Source organism: Macadamia integrifolia, chromosome 10 (genome assembly GCF_013358625.1).
Source record: "Macadamia integrifolia cultivar HAES 741 chromosome 10, SCU_Mint_v3, whole genome shotgun sequence".
Taxonomy (NCBI): domain Eukaryota; kingdom Viridiplantae; phylum Streptophyta; class Magnoliopsida; order Proteales; family Proteaceae; genus Macadamia; species Macadamia integrifolia.
In genome coordinates, this window is record NC_056566.1 from 5,131,301 (window position 1) to 5,150,871 (window position 19,571).

A 19,571-nucleotide genomic window follows, 5' to 3' on the forward strand; every position below is an offset into this window, starting at 1 on the left:
AAGTGTTCATCAGTTCAGCGGAAGACTTTTTACCTATGAATATTCTCATAATACTTGATACCCAAATTGTAATACAATAGTTAAGTACATGTGGGCCCGAAGGCATGATACTTACACAAATAGAATACAATTTACATATCAAGTACTCAAAAGGAATCATCAAAAATCAGAGTGTACAGCTCAGCTCAGTATCAAAGCTTAGAGCTCAGCTCGTATCAAAGGTTGAGCCCAGCTCGGCATCAAAAGGTAGAGCTCAGCTTGGCATCAAAAGTGGAGTTCAGCTCTGTATCAGAACTGCGGTCCCGTAGCACAACTCTCGCACGAGCAATCAGTGCCGTGCTCTAACTCCTCAGGGACCCACCAGTCCTCTTCAGGGAACTCAACTGTGAGACCCGACCCGTGCTCATCTGGTTGATGACCTGCAAAATCATCTAAAAGAGGTGCACATGTGGGATGAGCTCACTAGCTCAGTAAGTGGAAAGATGGACCACACAGTAGTCCACACAACAAATCACAATCATATGCACTATATGCTATGCAATACATTTTTAAATCACATCCACTTAAGCAACATTACTAAGTCTTTGGTTTAGTACTACTACAGCCACAGTGCGGGTATACTCCGGGTACGAGCCGCAAACTCCATCCCACGATACCCCCATAGGGCTGTTAGAGAAAGCCCACCGTGAGTACTAAAAAAAATAAAACATGCCAACCACCGGCTCTCAACATAAAATAAATGACAGAAATTAAAGGTGCTGACTCCAGAAATTTAAAAACAGTACGATTGGCCCTCTTGAATATACCACCGGAGTTACCGACTGTCCTAATGACCAGCCGGGCGTAATGTCTAACCGCCACAGTGACCCGACAATCGCGACCACTGCTTCCCCCCAAATGGTAACCCAACACCTTAACCCCTGTTGGGAAGTGTCATAGCACGGGAAGGTGATAATCCTAAACCGCATGCTCCTATATGACAATAATATGATTACATAGTGCCACCGCGTCCCATACCACGGGCCACCAATGCACTCGTTTCCAAGCCGACTACGGCATCTAGTCTATTAATGCATCATGCACAATGATGTCAACATTCATCACATAAGCATATCATCACTTGGCATTTAGAAATAAACACAACACCATGCATAACAATGTGAGGATGACTAATCTACATAGCATTTTCATGATGGCATGGCTAGACTAAATACGATTAAATGAATGCCAAACAATGCCTTGAAACAAGGCCAAACGTCCTCTCCCCACTTACCTATAGTGTACAAGGACTCACGCTCGGTACGGGTGAGATCCGGTGCGAGAAGCGTGAGATTTGGTGAACCTATCATAAGTGAGCGGGGTTAGTATTTCACCACTTTGGGATCAAGATTAACACGATCCAATGACAAGATCATGTTTAGAATCCTAAAATCAGGTCACACGTCCGTTTTGGGTCCAATCGGATGTAAAAATCATGTTCAGAGCCTCTCGGGTGTGTCGGACAGCCCACCTGTCTAACCCACCAGTCAGACCCACCGATCTTGATTGACGGGTAGGTCGGCCCACTGTTCGGCCCATCGGTCTGACCCACCGATTGGGCCCGAGGGTCCTGCTAAGACCGACAGGCAGGGTGGCCCGTCGATTGGGCCCGCCAGTTGGGCCCGAGGGTCCTGCCCTCTCAGGCGGGTGCCCACAGGTGGGCCAAATGGCCCACCGGTCTTGGCAGGAAACTGTTGTTTCTTCCCAAACTTCCCCCAACCTTTGGGGATTCAAATGGGGCTTTTTCAAACCCATTCTTCACACATTCAAGGTCTTATAAGATGGTTCTAACCTAGGTCTAGGTTAGATTTAAGGAATGGAAAGCCATCTTACCTTCTTTGCTCAAGAACTCCTTCAAAACTCCAAATCACTTCAAATCAACAATGCTTCTCCAACCTTGTAAATACTTCTTCAAATCCTTCAAAATCAACACATAGATCATCTATTAAACCTTAGATTCATCATCTCAAGGGGGATTTACAAGATCTCAAGAAACCCTACCCAAATCAAGGGTTTTACTTGGGTCTGGTGAAAGTTTAAGGAACCCAACCTTTGCTCACCTCTAAACGTAGATCTAGTATTGGAGATCACTCTTCTGGCGTCAGAATGGGAAGATCAAGCCTCGGCGCCACTGAAATCCATCTCTTCTTCCTCTTCCTTCTCTTCTCTTCTCTTCTTCTTTCCTTTCTTTTCTCTCTCCTCTTTACTCTTCTCACCAACGTCCGAGTGTCATAAATGAGAAAAGAAAAAGAAAAACATAAATGCTATATATACTTCTTAGATAACTATGTAATCACATGGGTGGGTCACTCAGGTGGGTGGATGCGCCCACCTGTCCGCCCACCTGAGGGCCAAAACTTGGCCAACAAGTGGGATTTTGACAGAGTTCGACTCTTGGCACGAATCTCACTCATGGCATTAGATATAATATACGTATGCGCTTTAAGATACGGCTACATACTTGCTTTATCCGTACATGGCCTTATAATATGTGCATGTACACGGCTTGGGTACCCCCGTCTCTTCTGGCACTGGCTCGGACTTGTCGGGCCAGCCGGTGTTTAAGGTCACCCTTGCCATCATGGTCCATAAGGAACCCGCCTTAACTCTCTCCGGTTCGGGTCCTGCATGGTTAAACCGGGTCAACCGTGTAATCAGACTGGGTTTAAGAAGTAGGGTATTACAGGTGAGGTGTCTCCACCAAGTATACATAAAGTACTAAAGGATATGAGAGATCGATGAGTGTGTGCAAACTTTAATCCCACATCGCCTTGGGAGATATTATTATGCTAGTTGATAAACTCTAGCCTCCTTAACATGGCACAACATGTTTTAAAGCGTTGGGCGAAAGAGAACAATATTGTACTAATGTTAATGGGGCTAGGTTACACAAACATTCTCCCACGATGGACCATTGGACAGCGGTGAAATGGATTCTCCGCTATCTCAAGAGCACTATTGATCTTTGTCTACATCTTTGCCCCTCTGCCACCTTCTAGTTCCATGTCTACATTGATGACTGGCTATCTGGATGATAGATGCTCCACTAGTGGGTATTGCATCTACCAAGGGCCCAATCTCATTTCATGGAGCTACAAAAGTAGCCCATGAAGGCCCAGTCCTCCACTGATTCGGAGTACAAAGGCCTCACAATTGCCTTGGCCGAACTTCTCTGGTTGCTCCAACTGCGTATGGATCTTGGATTTACCCCACCTCCCCTTACCCTTTATTAATATTGGGGCCACGTATCTTGCAGCGAGCCTACTATTTGATGCCAGTACCAAACATATTGAAATGGACTATCATTTCATACAGGAACAAGTCGCAACACGATGACTCAACATTCAGTTTGTTACAAGCTCTGACCAAGGGACTTTGTGCACCACAGTTTCATTCTCTCAGGGACAAGTTCACCATTAATAGTCAACTGCTTTGCTTGTAGGGGCGTATTACAAATCATCAGTTCAATATCCCAAATGATGTGGCTAATCTCAAGACCACGCCAAGCATATCATCTCGAGTTCCCGCTCACAAACTTGAGACCAAGTCAAACGAAAGAGTTCCTGCTCCGAAGTCATATTAGATAGCTAGGGACTCTTAACAATGTAAACAACAAATCTTATCTCTTGTAAACAGTGCTTATCTCTTGTAAACACATTATAAATACAAGTAGCAAACCCATCGTAATATATGGGAAAACAATTACTTAAAAAAACACACACACACACACATTTGTTATCACACATAAATTAAATAGAAATGCATGGGTCCAGAGGAGAGATGCATGGGGTGAGAGGGGCTATGGGTAATTTAAGAATTTTTTTAACTACCTGGCAGAAAGAAAAATGGAAGTTTACCTTTCTAAAGAATCATAAAAGAAACTTGGAACAGGGGAAATCTGAGTAAATATAAGTCAAGTATATGTAGGGAAGTGATACAAAGTCTCCTTATTCATTAAACTTACCTAATAAAAATAGGGAAAATTCGACTGAAACCCAAGAAAACCGTATTCTTAAGAATAAACAAATATTTCCACATATCTTTCATTTTTTTTGGAGTTCTTTTATTCAAAATCTTACAAATCTAATTATAAGAGGTAAGTTTTGTTAAATTTTCCGTAGTTTTATCAACTTTAAAAAAAAAAAAAAAAAAAAAAAAAAACCTGCAGATTTGCCAATCAGATTTTTATATTCATGAAAAGTACCGCAGGGTCGCTCAATGCAGATCAACAGGTTCTTAAACGTTAAACTAAATATTTTTTTTTTCTTTTGATAGTTAGAGAGGGAACCTCCTAGTGAGCGTCAGCATTTTGCCCACCACAGTTTACCAACTATATTAGACAGTTGTTATTTAAGACCAAGGATCTTGGTCGGCCACATACTTAAACAAAAAAAAAAAAAAAAGTTACCCGCAAAGGAGCCATGGACGATGAATTCCTACATCGTTCAAGCAATAGAGTTGATCCGTAATACTTTGCAATAACAACTTTTTTCATGTTCTTTTATTACTTACTCATCCCACTTGCTGCATGTCTGCTTGGAAAAAAATATTTACTGCTACCTTGGTTTCAGGAACTTTTCTCTTAACCGGCCTCGTAGCCAAAGAAATGAAATAATTCATTTGTCCTTTGGGTTCACAAATACCCTTCTCAATCTTAGGAATTTTTAAAACCCTTTGAGATTCCATTTCTTTGCCTATAAAACCAATAGCAAGAAAGTTTCCGCAACCAGGGGTAGCAGCAAAATTCCATCCTGCTTGCATCTATCAATGACTTGTGGAATTGGGTCTCTCACTCACGTTCTTATATATATATATATATATATATAGGGAAAAGGACAGGCATGCTAGTAGGTTACCTAGGAATTAGGTATGCTAGCTTATATTGTCCGTTGGATTAGGCAGATTAAATCCATGTTATTGAGGTTATATAGTATGTACACCGTTATACGTGTACAAAGTATGATACAAAACTTTAAAAAATTGAATATATACTAAGGTGTCAGTTGTAAAGCAGTAAATAGCTTACATTTGTCTTGGGAAATTAACTATTTCTCCTATCCTAAAACGTATTACTGTAGCATCTCTCCATCAGAAAATTATCCTCTGTAGGGAGGATCTTCAACCGATTTCACGCGTTGCCCTGATCCAAATCTGCAAAACTCCCTTCCAATCCCTTGACCATCTCCCGTCCCTTCCATTTCCATCTCTTTTCGTATTAGGCTTTTAAACTTTCAGAATTAGAGACCAGTGACTCTCTTCCCCTGCGACGATCGACCAGCGACGATCGGTGTCGTGTGACCTCGACGGAGCAGCGATCATCTCATATAATAGGGTTATTGAGATGCAGCAGAGTCCATCTCACAACTCTATCCCATTCATGACCAGAGATGCAGCAACGTCTAGGGATTTTGTTTTCTTCCAGATCCCTCCCAGGGCACAGAGTAGTAGCACCGACCAGCGACCAACTGTCACTGTCCTCGACCAGCAATCTAGGATTTTTGTTTTCCATTTTCCATTTTACAGATCTCATAATTCTCGATCCCAATTTATGGTTTTCGTTTTCCATTTCCCATTTTATGTTTCTTTCTTCCATCATTACAGGTCTTCTCGGTGATCGATCCCAATCTGCGTGAAGGACGAATCGAGCAGGGAGGCTGAGGTTGGGGTTCTTTCATCTCAGTCTTCACCGAGCAATGACCGAGCATCGATCAGAGAGACCAGTAACCTTTGATTGAACAGGGAGTACGAAAATCCCAAATCAACACAGTTACATTCGGTTCACCCCTTTTTTTTTTCCCCCTAACTACCAGTTTTGTTCGGTTCTTAATTTCTAGAATTTGAACTCCATCTTTATTCACTAACTTCTTCTTTCAAGACAAAGAAAAGGTAATTTGATTCCAACAATTTGAAATCAACGACAAAAGCATGATGATCCAAACGATGATCCAAACGAAACACTTCATTCCTCTCCAAATCCATAATAATTGTATTGGTGCAGTGAACTTTTATAACCTTAATTTCAAGAATTTAGTGTAGATGATGTTGGCTGTAATTCTGTTAAAATAATGTTACTCCTCAAGTGGCTGGATAGTTCATTGGAATTGTAATTATGTGATGTTCTAATCTGGATTTTTCAAACTATTTTAGATTGTTGGGTGGATCTTTAGCTCAAAATGGAAGAGCACTTGGGAGTTACTAGGGTATGATGGTTCGAATCCATCAAGATTCTAATTATTTTAGAAAACTGAAGAATGTGCTGTGATTGTTGACCTTCACTGAGAAATGTTTTAACTTCATTGAGAAATGTATCCATTCATGTCATGATTTTGTCAGTGATGTTTGTTATAATTTATATGACCATGTACTTAACTAGCTTCTTCTTTTTTATTGGACAATGTTAAACTAGTTCTTAATAAAGTACGAGATACATCTGGTTCATGCTGTTTGAGAATGTAGAACCTGGTTTGCAGGGAAAAAAAAGAAGAAGTGTTGAACCTTAAAGCCATGAATTGCCATTTTTTAAAGAAGAATCTTTCCACTTTATTTTTGTTTGAAATCCAACAGTGAGAGTTATGTGATCATAAAAGTAGGTCATTAAAGAGGTACATGTGTATGTTTGTTTCACTACAGAAAATGAAGCCAAAATAACTCTACAAAAGATATAGTCAGGTAAAAACATGCAGATGTTGAAGCATTTGGTAACAAGAAATACGCTCAGTACTACTTTTTTGGAAAGTTGGTTTTAAGTTGCTGGATGATGGAAGTATTTGATAACAAGAAATACCCTCAGGCCTCAATCAAGGGGACCCCCCCCCCCCCTCTTCAAAAGACCCTTTTGGACAAACCTATATACCTCCCACCTCATCCCAAAAATCAATACTTTTTTTTATGTAGCACTTCCTGTAGCTCCAAATGCTCATGCTTCCCTTTGCACTTGGTATCTTTGCAGGTAAAACCTCTAGTAATTCCCATTCAAATCTGATTGTACCCAAGATTACAACTACTTAAAGACAAGTAAGAGCATTGATAATGGGTTGTTTGTGTGAACTTCTAGTGTTTTTTAGGTATAGTATGATAACACTGTTAATATGAGATGTAATGAAGCTTTAACTACTATTGCAAAGAATAGAAAACACCATCTATGATGTTACGCATGTTCAGAAGAAATTGAAATAAGTTTCTTGATCATTTTCAGTGTTATATTTCAAAGACCCTTTCAAGCTAAGGATGATTGATCTTATATCTATTGAGAGGTCCTTTATCCTCTGCAGCTTTAAAAAAATGAGTTTTTTTGCATAGGCGATGGATGTTAATCTGATATCATTGAAAAAAACTATGTCCTATGTTGCTAGAATTATCCAACAAAAAATTAATTTTATTGCTGAAAGTAATGTGTGAGGACATCGACTTCAAAGAACTTTTAAAGCAAAGCTGATGCTTAATTTGATGTTGCTGAGAAGAGCTATATCATCAGTTGCTACCTATGTCATTTGCTGCTAGACATAGGACAGAACAATCCTTTGTCAAAATTACATGAATCTGAATTTAGATGAAACTCAAACCAAAAAATAAAAGAAAAAAAATTTGATATTTCACCATACTTGAGCAATTAAGCTAGTACATCCATTACAGAAATAGTCATTATAAGATACCACTACAGAAAGCTCCATCTCTATACTTGAGCCTAAAAAATTATAGAAAGCTCCATTTCTATACTTGAGCCTCAAGCGATAAATAGAATTTGTTGACTACCAATCTACTGAAAATCCCAGGCCTATTTTCTATTGCCTCACCAAACTCAAACCCATTAAAGAACCTTCTAGTCCATTAAAACACTTACAAAATAGGAGAAATAACCCAATAGTAGAACAGAAAAAAATTTCTCATTCTTCAGCTAGGCCTGACGTGAATAGCGACCTATGCTAACCAAGAAAATCCACTAGCCGCTTTCATGCCCCCTTTCAATGGCCTCCCAACTCATGGAGAAGGATTTCCATGGCCTACCCTGCAAACCATTTACAGCAAAGAACATTGCATAAAAATTTGAAAACCAAAGGAACATTATGAATTCAAGAACCTGAGTTGAAAGCAGAATAGAACATCATTATAGCCAACTTTCATAACTGTTCAACTATTCAACATTTAAAATTGCAGCAGTTATGTGACAAAGTACATGGTTACAACTACTAATAAGCTCGTTTCAAATATTCTATATCAACTTCTGCAGCCAATGGCTTATAAATCATACCAGTCAAATTTTATCAACAACTAAAAGGAAAGAGGCCCGAAGGGTCAAAATCAAAACCCTCCAAGCTACTTGAATATCTTCTCAGCTAAATTGACATATGTGCAAAGAGATGGCTCACAAAAGTTTGGGAATGAAAATTGGATCCTCCTAGCTAGTTTTATGCCAAAGCATTGGTGCCTAGGTTAACAAATGATAAGTCTTTAGAAAAAGTTGAACAGAGAAAACAGGATTCATGTAACTGACCTCGTTTAGTTGGGGCAAGGATTTATTGAGTTGAGTAGAGTTGTATTGTATAATAATGTGTATTTTCATCCTAAAACTATGATAGGGTATGTACATACCCACACATGTAAATGGACAAGAACATACACATCCTCATGCAAACAAATGATTAATGTATGCACACACACATACATGCATATGTAGACAACAGGATCAAAAACATAGAGACACAAATATACATGCATATCCAAATAGACAAGTACCCAACCACCCATTAACACATGTAAGGCAACTTTCTGGGTCAGCATTTGCATGAAGAAGTCCTTCCACATGAACCGGTATTTAGAGAAGTAAGAAAGAACAAAACTGAATCCCTTGGCTAGTAATAATTGCAATTTGTTGTAGTTTCACATAGCAGTGATTTGCATTTTAACAAAAACAGATGCCTATCCCACCCAAAAGAAGAAATATTATAATAAAATGGAAGTCCAAATGTCAATAGATCTCATAATTGGGAAACAAAACTGCATAATCTACAGATAACAGATAGAAAGAACACTAATTATAACAGATACCTGATAAAGGTCTGCATATGTAATCTTTGGATGTTTTGCCTTCACTTCGTTTGGCCTCAAAAATGAAAAATGTAAAAAATGAGTTTCCTTTCTCTTCATCTCTTCCCCTCTTCCTCTCTCTCAGTTTTCCCGGTGGCAACCATAGATGATCCCTGCAAAGGTCAAGAGAAGATTTTTCTTCACTATTCTCTTCTTCTCTTTCCTTCTTCATCTCTCCCAGCTTTCTCGGCGGTGACCACAGATCTTCACTCTTCTCTTCCTCTCTTCCCCTCTTCCTATCTCCCACCTCTCCCAGTGGCAACCACGGATTATAGCAACGAACCTTCACTCTTCTCTTCCTCTCTTCCCCTCTTCCTCTCTCCTTCCCTGAATTGAGTACTGATGGGCGTTGGAGCAATCAAAGGGCTGAAAGGGACGTTGCAGAGAGCATACCTTTTTCAGAGTAATGTATTTGAATTTATCAAGCCAAATAGTACGGTATTGCCAGTGTATTTTAACATATTGAGTTACTTTTCTCTTATAAAGTAAGATACAAATCTAAGGATTGAAATTAAATTGATCAAATCTAACTGCTAATATCCTACTAGTATTCCTAATTCCTAGGTAATACGCTAGCATACCTATCCCTCTCATATATATATATATAAATATATATTGGTGGAAATATCTATCCTTATTTTAATGCAAGTTGTCTAACACCCTAACAAGGACCCAAAGAGTATATCAAAAAGCATCCTCTCATATATATATATATATATATATAAATATATATTGATAGAAATTTCTATCCTTATTTTAATGCAAGTTGTCTAACACCCTGACAAGGACCCAAAGAGTATACCAAAAGCTAAAAAGATCCTGACAGAGAGAAAGATGCTCATTGCCTCTTTTTCCTGCTCATACCTAGTTGACTTTTGAGTTGTGAATCACAGAAATCCTCAAATCTTTAGAAATTTGAAGATCTTCTTCATGCCCAATCTCTCCATTCGCCTCCATGGAGATCACCCAAAGAAACTCTTTGGGTACTTCCCATATCTACTTCTACCTTTCCTTGTCCATCTTACAATCTCAACCACAGCCGATCTCCTCTACATACCCTCTGAAAGCATTCTCATTAACTGTGGCTTTCCTTCCAACACTACTTCTGCAGCCTCCAATGGCCGCAACTGGACTACTGATGTCGGATCTAACTTCATGTTCTCTGCACAACCCAACACATCAACCCCCTCTGAAGCCTCTAAACAATTCATTTCCATCCCCCAAATCCCTTACATGACTGCCCGGCTCTTCTATTCCCAGCTCAACTACTCATTTCCCGTCTCACCTGGCCCAAAATTCATTCGTTTCTACTTCTACCCAGATTCTTATTCTGGCTTAAACCGATCTGACGCCTTCTTCACCGTCTCCGCCGGTCAATTTACTCTCCTTAGCTACTTCAGTCCTTCCCTCACCACTGACTACCTCAACCAAGACTACCTAATCAAAGAATTCATTGTCAACATAGAAGGCCACACATTGGACATCTCATTCACTCCATCTAATGACTATGGCTTTGTTAATGGAATCGAGATCGTCTCAATGCCTTCTAATCTCTACATTCGCGACGAAGTCCTCCCCTTCATGGGTCAGCTGAATTGGTTCGAATTCGATAACTACACAGCATTAGAGACAGTTCACAGATTCAATGTCGGCGGAAATGAAATTCCACCAGAGAATGATACCGGCATCTTTCGTGCCTGGTTTGAAGACCATGATTACATACTTGGTGATGCATATGGAGAAACAAGCAAGAAAACAGAGGTAGATATTCATTACCCATCAACTGTACCCCCTTATACAGCACCAGAGAATCTCTACCGGACTGAACGGTTCATGGGTCTAGATTCTGAAATCAATATTAACAAGCAAAAGCTCACTTGGTCATTTAGTTTGGATACTGGATTCTTTTATCTTTTCAGGTTCCATTTCTGCGAAACCCGAGATCTGATAACGAATCCGAATCAGATAATGTTCTATATCTCGATCGGCAATGAGACTTCTGGAGATCAAATTGATGTCATAAAGCGAAGCGGTGGCAATGGAGTGCCAATGTATGTAGATTATGTTGGAATGGTTGTTGCAGAGGGAAGCTACAGAGGAAAGCAAGATCTATGGATCTCTGTGTATCCTTGTATTGAAGCTAAGCCAATGTACTATGATGCAATATTGAATGGGCTAGAGATATTCAAATTGAATAGCAGTGATGGTAATTTAGCCGGAGCTAATCCTCCACCGATCAAACCTGATCAGGCTCATACTGGGTTTCCATCTCGGCGATTAATACTTGTCGCCGGTAGTGCCCTGGCCGGCGGTGCTTTTGCAATCTGTCTGGTATGTTTCTTGATTTACCGTTATGGCCGGAGTGTGAAGGACAAGTATGGTAGGTGGATTTCTCGACCGATTAATCATGGCCGCTACCTCTCACTTGGGGAGATTACAAGTTCAAGACAGTATGAGCAAGTTGGTTGATGAAGGAAGAGGTGATTGCAGGGTTAATCATAGTCAATATCTACTGATATACACTGCAATTGGGGAAGATGTGGTCGGCTAAGCCCACACTCACCAGGAGCCTCTGGCCACCACCACCACCACCATTCTATAATGTATTCATGAAAAGGAAAATACTGATCTCTCAATATTTATTGATGTCTGGTCAAACTGACCATTGGATGGATTAAGTTTTCCTCGTGTATGTTGAGTTCTAAAAAAATTTGTAGTAGTTTGAATCTTTGATAGTAAATGTTGGAATGAAACTTTGATGAATAAATAATGACATGAATGTTAAATCCATAAACATGGGTCTCAATAGAGATACCCCTTGGAAAAAATTTCGAAATCAAACAAACTTTTTCTCTGTCCAGTAATTAGTGACTAAGATCATGAACCCACAATGGTACAGTATTTCCGTAAAACTCTTAATGTATAACTCTTGTAATTTAAGTTTGCAATCCTTTGTATTATCTTTCTTTCTTTTGATCAAGCATGGGATTGGCCTTCGTCGATTCTGCTTCCTTGTTTGATTGGAAGCTATTGAGGGGAAACTTAGAAATTGGAACTGCTCAACTAGGAAGAAGCAAAGAGTTTAAAACAAAGAATAAAGAAAAAATGAAGATCAAAGAACATTCATGACTAATCTAAAGTAAGTTGCATGAATCAACATTAATCAGAATTAGAGCAGATAATCATTCTTATCTATTCGACTCCACCACTTTTGATATGATTTCTGAAATGTAGGGTTTTGGTTCGTGTGAATTTATGTCCAATCTTCCCCTTGATTTCTTTCTTCTCTTGAAAAAAAAAAAATAAAAATCTATCACTTCTTTATATGTAACCTATATTTACTCAAATTTCCTTCCTTAATTTTTCTTTTCGGATCCCCCCCATAAGAAAACTTTCACAAATATTACTTCCCTCCTAATTATAATCCCTGAATTTTCCTTGCTCTCCTCCCACATCCTCCTTCCATGGCACCTTACTCTCACAGCCTCCCTCCAGAATGGCCCCCTCAACTCTTGCCCCACCCCACAATTAAAGAAAATCCACATCTTCGATCATGGGGCCGTATGGAAGCCGCATAGTTCGTATACAGGGGCACACATGCCAGGGAGCAAAGAGTGTGAGATGGCACATAAAACCGGCAGCATGATCATCATGTTACCTTATATTATTATTATTATTTTATTATTTTATTATTTTATTATTTTTTTTGCCCCTCTCCTTGGGTAACCATCTATAACTTATGGGAAAGGTTATCTAAGCCAACTGCAGGGTACACTAGCACCTTCTCTCTCTCTCTCTCTCTCTCTCTTATATTTTTTATTTTAACCAAGGTGTTTGGACTAGATTACGCGCATCTCAACTAATCCTCGAGGAGATTAGCGTAGCAACCCATTGCCACGGTCTCTACTAAAATCGCAGATGCATAGATGGGGAATCGAACCTGGGACCGCGCACCTATCCACACAATCCCCAATTCACTCTAACCATCTAGGCATTCCATGGATGGAACTTGGCACCTCTCTTTCTCTCTCAACTTCTCCTCCCCCTCAGCCCCATCCATCATCCCCGATGATGCCCCGTTCGTTGGTCTCCACTTTCAGTTTTATTTATGATGATAAAGTTCAGATTGAGCTTTGCTAATAGACTATGTTTTTCATCTTCTTCTATCCATCTGAACAGAGATAAAATGTATGTTTTCAATTACTAACTCACAGTGCAGGATAAAATCGTCCCTAATTTTTATCCTTGTGAATCAATTACATAATTCCCCCTCTGAAATTGTGAAACCGAGAGAACTCAAAATCTCAAAAAACTTGGAAACTTGCATGACATTTATTCTAAGATGCTTGGTTAGGGTTTAGTTTTTTTAGAGATTTTTTTATTTAATTTTGTGAGAGATAAAAGCTTCAATAGCATTGTATGATCCTCGCATGAGGTAAGATCCTGCTCGAAGCAAATAGAGAAAGGAAAAAGAGAAACTTGAAGCGAATGGCATGCTCATGATGCCTCTGGCTATGCCGATTGTATGTTGGTTGTTGCAAATTTTTATCAGATTTGACCGATTATTACCATTTGAATCCAAGACGGAAGGGGAAGAGAGAGAGAGAGAGAGAAATCAAAGATAGGTACATTGGGGGCAACGAAATTTGTGGAAGAGAGAGGGGAAGGCGGAGATAGTGAGGGAGAAGAAGAGTGGCTACAGTGCATCGGGGCTAGGTAGCTTATGTAAGACAACAAGTACAAATAGTATTGATGTAAACTATCTAATCCAACGATCAATAACGCTAGTATACTTTATTTCTAGGTAACTTGTTAGCATACCCATCGCTTTTCCATATGTATTAGTTTCATCTTCGTTTTTTTGCCTGGTCCAAGAAGTTTGTTCCCTTAGACACTATTTGTTTTGTTAAGACGAATCAACCTCCTTCAGGAAAAAAAAAAAAAAATCGCATTTAATGTATATTATAGTCAAGGGTAGTTAACAAGCTTCGGTATTAGACTTACTAAATTAATATAGAACAAGATTGGCATCTAAATTTTACGAAGTTCTGGATTGTCAAGGGGGCATATTTTGGGTTTTTTTTTTCCCATTCAGCGATGTTCCTTATTCATTCCTAACAAGGGATGTCAATACCAAGTGTGCACCAATTCGACCAGGTCGATTGTTTAGAGATCGACCTACCTTGCATCAATTATTAAACTTGTGCTCAGGCGTGGTCTGTTTATAAATTGGTAGTACACGGTGCAAAGGGTAAGCCCGATGGGCGGCCTACTAGCTCGACACATTTAGCTTGATCGTTTTTATGTATATTTTTATTTTTATTTTTCTTTTATATATACATATATATATATATATATATATATTTATCAATTATTGAATGTAATTAAGTGTAATATCTTTTTTAGATTGTTGATAATTTAATAAAATATATTAAACCATCTTAATACTTATTAAGACAATTAAAGATCGTTAAGGCCCGTTTAAGGCCCAATTATAGCCCAGATTAGGAAAAGCCCAGTTAAAGCTTGAAATTCAATTGAACCCAACACGAGACCGACTCATCGATCGTAGATCACAGTCCAATGGTATAGGCCCAGCTAGGCCCGACCAATTGACACCCCTAATATTAACCCACACTAGTTCTCTCACTGCATAGCTACTTCTCTTTTTCTAACCTTTCCCACTCATCAACTTAATAACTAACTAAAAGTATCCATATAGCTATCTACTCGGTGAATGAAAGATCATTAATTCCATTTGATAAAGTTTTTCTTTACCAACGGCGGTGAAGAGTTCACTCATGAACCTATGGTCATTATTATTTTTCCTTCTCTCTTTGTGGGGGCCTAAAATACTCTTCATTATTCCTAACACCCATCCACATGCAATGATGGTCATTGGTGAAGTAATCCTCCACCATGGCTTAAGAATATAGGTTTTGGTGTATTTGTTTTTGGCCAAGTGTTCTCTGTCCAAGAAACAGGGGCATGCACCCCCAAGAGGTGCACGGTGGTCATTGTACACCCCAACAAAAACTTTGCCCCTTATTTAGTAAATAAGTTTCGGGTTTGGTGTACTCCAAATCCCTATAAGCTTAAATGATATGTAGGAGTCTCTTCTAGTGTAGTAGAGCCTAGCCACTAAGAGGTTTCGATTTCGAGACTTCTGTTCCTCATCTAGTCTAGGATCATCCTCCCTGCTATCCACTAATGTTTGTCTACAACTAAACACAATAGGTGCAAAAGGACCACACTACCCCATGCGCCAAACTGGTGTGCACCTGTGTCGGTAAGTGACTTTCTCTTGCCAAAAAAAAAAAAGAAAATAAAAAAGGGCACTGTGTCATTCTCAGCCTTTGGTGGGCCAGTTTCCAGGCCTTCAATAAGCTTGTTGAGTGCCTTCAAATGGAATTATACACGAGCAGATGAATGATGATGAAATCATGAAATGAGAAATTAAAAAAGTAACAAGAAAATTGCTTGGATAAGAAATAAAATTGAAACACAGATTTCCCACAAATATGAGATAAAGATGAGATGATATCAGGAGTCGCTGCGACATCGATAATACTTAGAACAGCCTCTGTTTTGGGAATGTGAAGGGGGAGGAAGGCAGCTTCCACTTTTAATGTAAGCTTCACCACTTGGACCTCCACCACAGACGGGCTGGTTTTGCCTTACAGCCCCATAGGAGATATACTTCTGCTGCCCTTGGAGAAACCTTCGACCTATCTCTGACTCCATCAACACCTCTTCCTCCTCCTCATTGCAAACTGCAATGGAACCATTGCGTCTTAGATAGGAATCCTCAGTTCTAAGAGTAGCAGACCACAAGAATGGTGGAAAGATGATCAGGAGGAGCAGAGGGAAGAGGAGGAGATGGAGAGATCTAGACCTGCAACTGGTGCCCATTATTTTTGTTTCTGGGTTATCTTCTTTGTCACTTCTACTGGCTTGTTCTATATAGGACCAGAGCTTCTCTGAACATGTGACTGGAATGAACCATTCACAAGATTGCCAGTTAGAATGGTACTTTTCTCTCAGACCAGCCTACTACCTCTCTCTTGTAAACTGTATATTTATCTAAATATCTTCAAAATTATAAGTTGCAAGAAAAATAATAGCCAACCCAAACTCTCTTTTTTATTATTTTTTGGGTAAAAACCAACCCAAACTTTGAACCCTAGAGTACAGTCGACACTTTATAAGTAATGGCCATGGCGGAAAGAAATTTTACTATTATAAAAGAAAAAGCGACATGTATTTACTTAGGGGGCCAGTGTTTGGCATCTCCCATGCGAAGCTAAAGGACACGGGAGAGAGTACCCCATGATTCGTACACAAGAGGTTCACGTGCGTGTGAGAGACAAAGAGATGGAGAATAAAAAACTTACATTGGGTTTAGGGAAAAAATCATAAAGGGAGTATATATCAAGATCACTGGTGGTAAAAACGTGTTTAAAAACTCCGTTTTAAATACGTTTTCATTTTTTATCATTTAAATCACGTTTTTTCATATGCTTTTCAAAGATACTTGAAAAAACCACAAACGGTAAACATTTCCACTCTAAACACGTTTAAAAAGTGTTCCCATTTTTTGACATTTTTTAAAACTTAACTTGTTGAACATAATGTCTACTTAATTGATCATATCTCTCTCCTGCGCTGATCGACCTAAAGCTAATTCAATGACCTATATTTCTCATGATATCACCTTCAACTGTATGGACTCCAAAATTAAGATACAAATTGATGCATTTACTGAAAAATGTTTCTAAAGTAAGACTCCCAACTCAAATTGAACAAACATTACTCCAAGAGTATATTGATTATGTTGACAACAATGAACAACATCATAGCCAAGCCACATTGCTTAATAAAACTTGAACATGTGTGGTGTATGAATTTAGAATTGGTGTTGGATGATATTCAATTATATGTCATAAAACTTATAATGAAACATGAGATATATGCATTAGTGTTGGATACTATAGTTGTTTTGAACATTAAATATAGGTATTCATGTAATAATTCCTTAATTTATACGAGTATACTATCGTTTTTTGGTCCCGTTTGTTTGAAATTTACACGTTTAAAACTTGTACTGTCCATTTTTTTGTTTTCTATTTTTTGATTAATTATTTGATTGTGTCGTTTGAAAAATTTTACTGTCTAAAACCCGTATCATTCATTTCTATTTTTTTTTTTTGCGGTTCCCGTTTTTACTAACTATGATCAGGATTCACTTACAAGCATAGATTTTAAGTGATCAATAGAGACAGATACCGATCCGATCCGGATTTGTATCGGAGAGGATCAGTATGTATTGATCATTTTTGTCCCTTGCTTTTTAGAAAAAGTGTGATTTTTTTTTTACTGTTTTACCCCTGAAATGATAAGGGTAACCAATCTAAATCAGTCAAGGATCGGGGATTGTTTTCAACCGATACCAATACGATATCATTGATAAGACCGATACAATACCGATTCTTGAAACCATGTTTACAAGAGACCCACATGCTGAAGTAAAAGAGAATGTCAAAATAGAAAACTTACATTAGGTGTAGAGCATTAGCTAGTAAAGACTACTTCTTTTCAGAAAAAAAAAATGATGTACATAATGCAGGTAGTGGTAATACATGTTTTCTCAGACTTTCTCTCCCCTTCGTAATTATGTGAACTACTTGTTTGTATACAAATTGTGAGGCACACCCTCTCGTATATCCATTAGCTTGGCATGTGAAATTCCAATACACAGGATTTGCAGACCCCTCCCCCATTTGTTTCAGTATAAAAATAATGGGGAGATTTATATCAGTTCCTTGTACTAATATTTATTCAAGCTCTCCCTTTTCAAAACTTCTTTCTCATTTTCGTAGGAAAGTAAATTTCCAATTCCCTTTCTCCCCTTATAATTTATAATTTCTTAATTACCCCCATAACGGCAACATCCATCCGAGGGGATGTAGAGGGCGAGAGGATGCTTACGCAGGGGTAAGTGAGAGATGAAGCTGTTGTTGTGAGGATAATTTAGTAATTCAAAAAATCATTAGGGAGAAAGGTATATGAAAATTATTTTTATGATCAAAATAAAGAAAAATTTAGGACAAAGGGTTTGAGTAAATATAGGCCAATGGAGAAATTTTTCTTATTAATTATTATTTGAGATAATCTATAAGATGTCGCTCAACAATATTTTTTATACTCTCGCTAAAAAATTCACCGAATTACATAAATCAATAACATACGGTAATGATGTTGGATTTATTTTTTTTGTAAAAAAATAGGATGCTCCTAGATAAAAATCATAGTCTTTCGATCAAAGCCCCTATATGACAAGTAACATTTCCACATAACCAACGAACAATGTACTGCAAAACCAATGAGCAATAGAGGAGTATGTCACCTTGAACCCACAATCAATCCACTGAACGATAATAAAGCAAAGGCTTCCTTCCACTAGGCTAGTGGCTACCAACCTCGTTAAGAATAACAAGTGGTAATGTTGCCGAGGACATATCTAATAATTGTACTGGGACAAATAAGAAACAAACACGTGGTCCCTATTTTATATCTATGTTTATTTACTGAATCATCCTACAGCACTTGATGGCTACCCGTGATACTCTCAGAATCTTATACCACTCCAAGCCGCCAAAGGATGCTGGAGAAAGGGAAACCTCTCATGTTTCAATCAGCAAGCAAGGCCAAAACTTCAACCGATGTAATTAAAATTTCAAACTGCTCGTTTAAACTTTTTTTTTTTTTTTCATTCATAAGATTTTATCTTTATTTTAATTTTAATGAAAATTTACCAAAGCAAATTTGATTCACTTGATTCATAACCAAATGGATCTAGAACCTTATTATAGGATTTAGATTCTCTCTAAGATTTAATTGTGCAATTCTCTCTTAGTACGCAGCATTTGTATATTTTTAAAATCGAACGATTGTAGAAGTTTAATGTATTTGGGGGGTTAAAAAAGATTTGAATTTCAAAAACTTCTATAATCATTGAATTTTGAAAATGTACAAGTTTCACATGCATAGAGAGAATTGCATGATTAAAAATAGGAGAGGATCATGATCCCTTATTATATGTATTGACTAGTGAACTTGAATGTGAGGGACTTTCTTTTGGAAATTCAAAATTTATCTGAAATTTAAAATGCACTTTTGAAGGATTTTTCATGATGATATCCCAGTTCTAGATATTTTAGGTAATCATTAAATGTATTATGCGTTTTGTATCTCACATAGGAAACCGATTTGTCACCTTTCTTATCTTGTGAGTTCTCGGAAAGGATATGAGCTTTAGGACCATCAGCCTTAAGAACTGAATTTCTATCTAGTTCTTCGGCTCTGGTCCATTTTCTTTCTCTCTTTGATTTGTCCTTCTTGCTGCAGCATGTGTGTCGTTGGTTCTCAAGTGTGGTGGCTTTTTTTTT

General features: G+C 38.3%; 1 protein-coding gene and 1 long non-coding RNA gene across 2 annotated transcripts; one reads left to right on the forward strand and one right to left on the reverse strand.

The window, feature by feature from the left end:
- Positions 1–7,608: 7,608 nt before the first annotated feature.
- LOC122090566 lies at positions 7,609–9,493 on the reverse strand. Its single transcript, XR_006143674.1, has 2 exons — positions 9,085–9,493; positions 7,609–8,044 (listed from the first exon to the last, which is right to left on the reverse strand). It is a non-coding gene; the product is annotated as an uncharacterized LOC122090566 (long non-coding RNA).
- Positions 9,494–9,962: 469 nt separating this feature from the next.
- Positions 9,963–11,890, forward strand: LOC122092027 (receptor-like protein kinase FERONIA). The gene is made up of 2 exons (XM_042662316.1): positions 9,963–10,884; positions 11,043–11,890. The coding sequence occupies exons 1-2, from the start codon at positions 10,769–10,771 to the stop codon at positions 11,590–11,592; spliced, it is 666 nt and encodes a 221-aa protein (XP_042518250.1). The 5' UTR covers positions 9,963–10,768; the 3' UTR covers positions 11,593–11,890.
- The last annotated feature ends 7,681 nt before the right edge of the window (positions 11,891–19,571 follow it).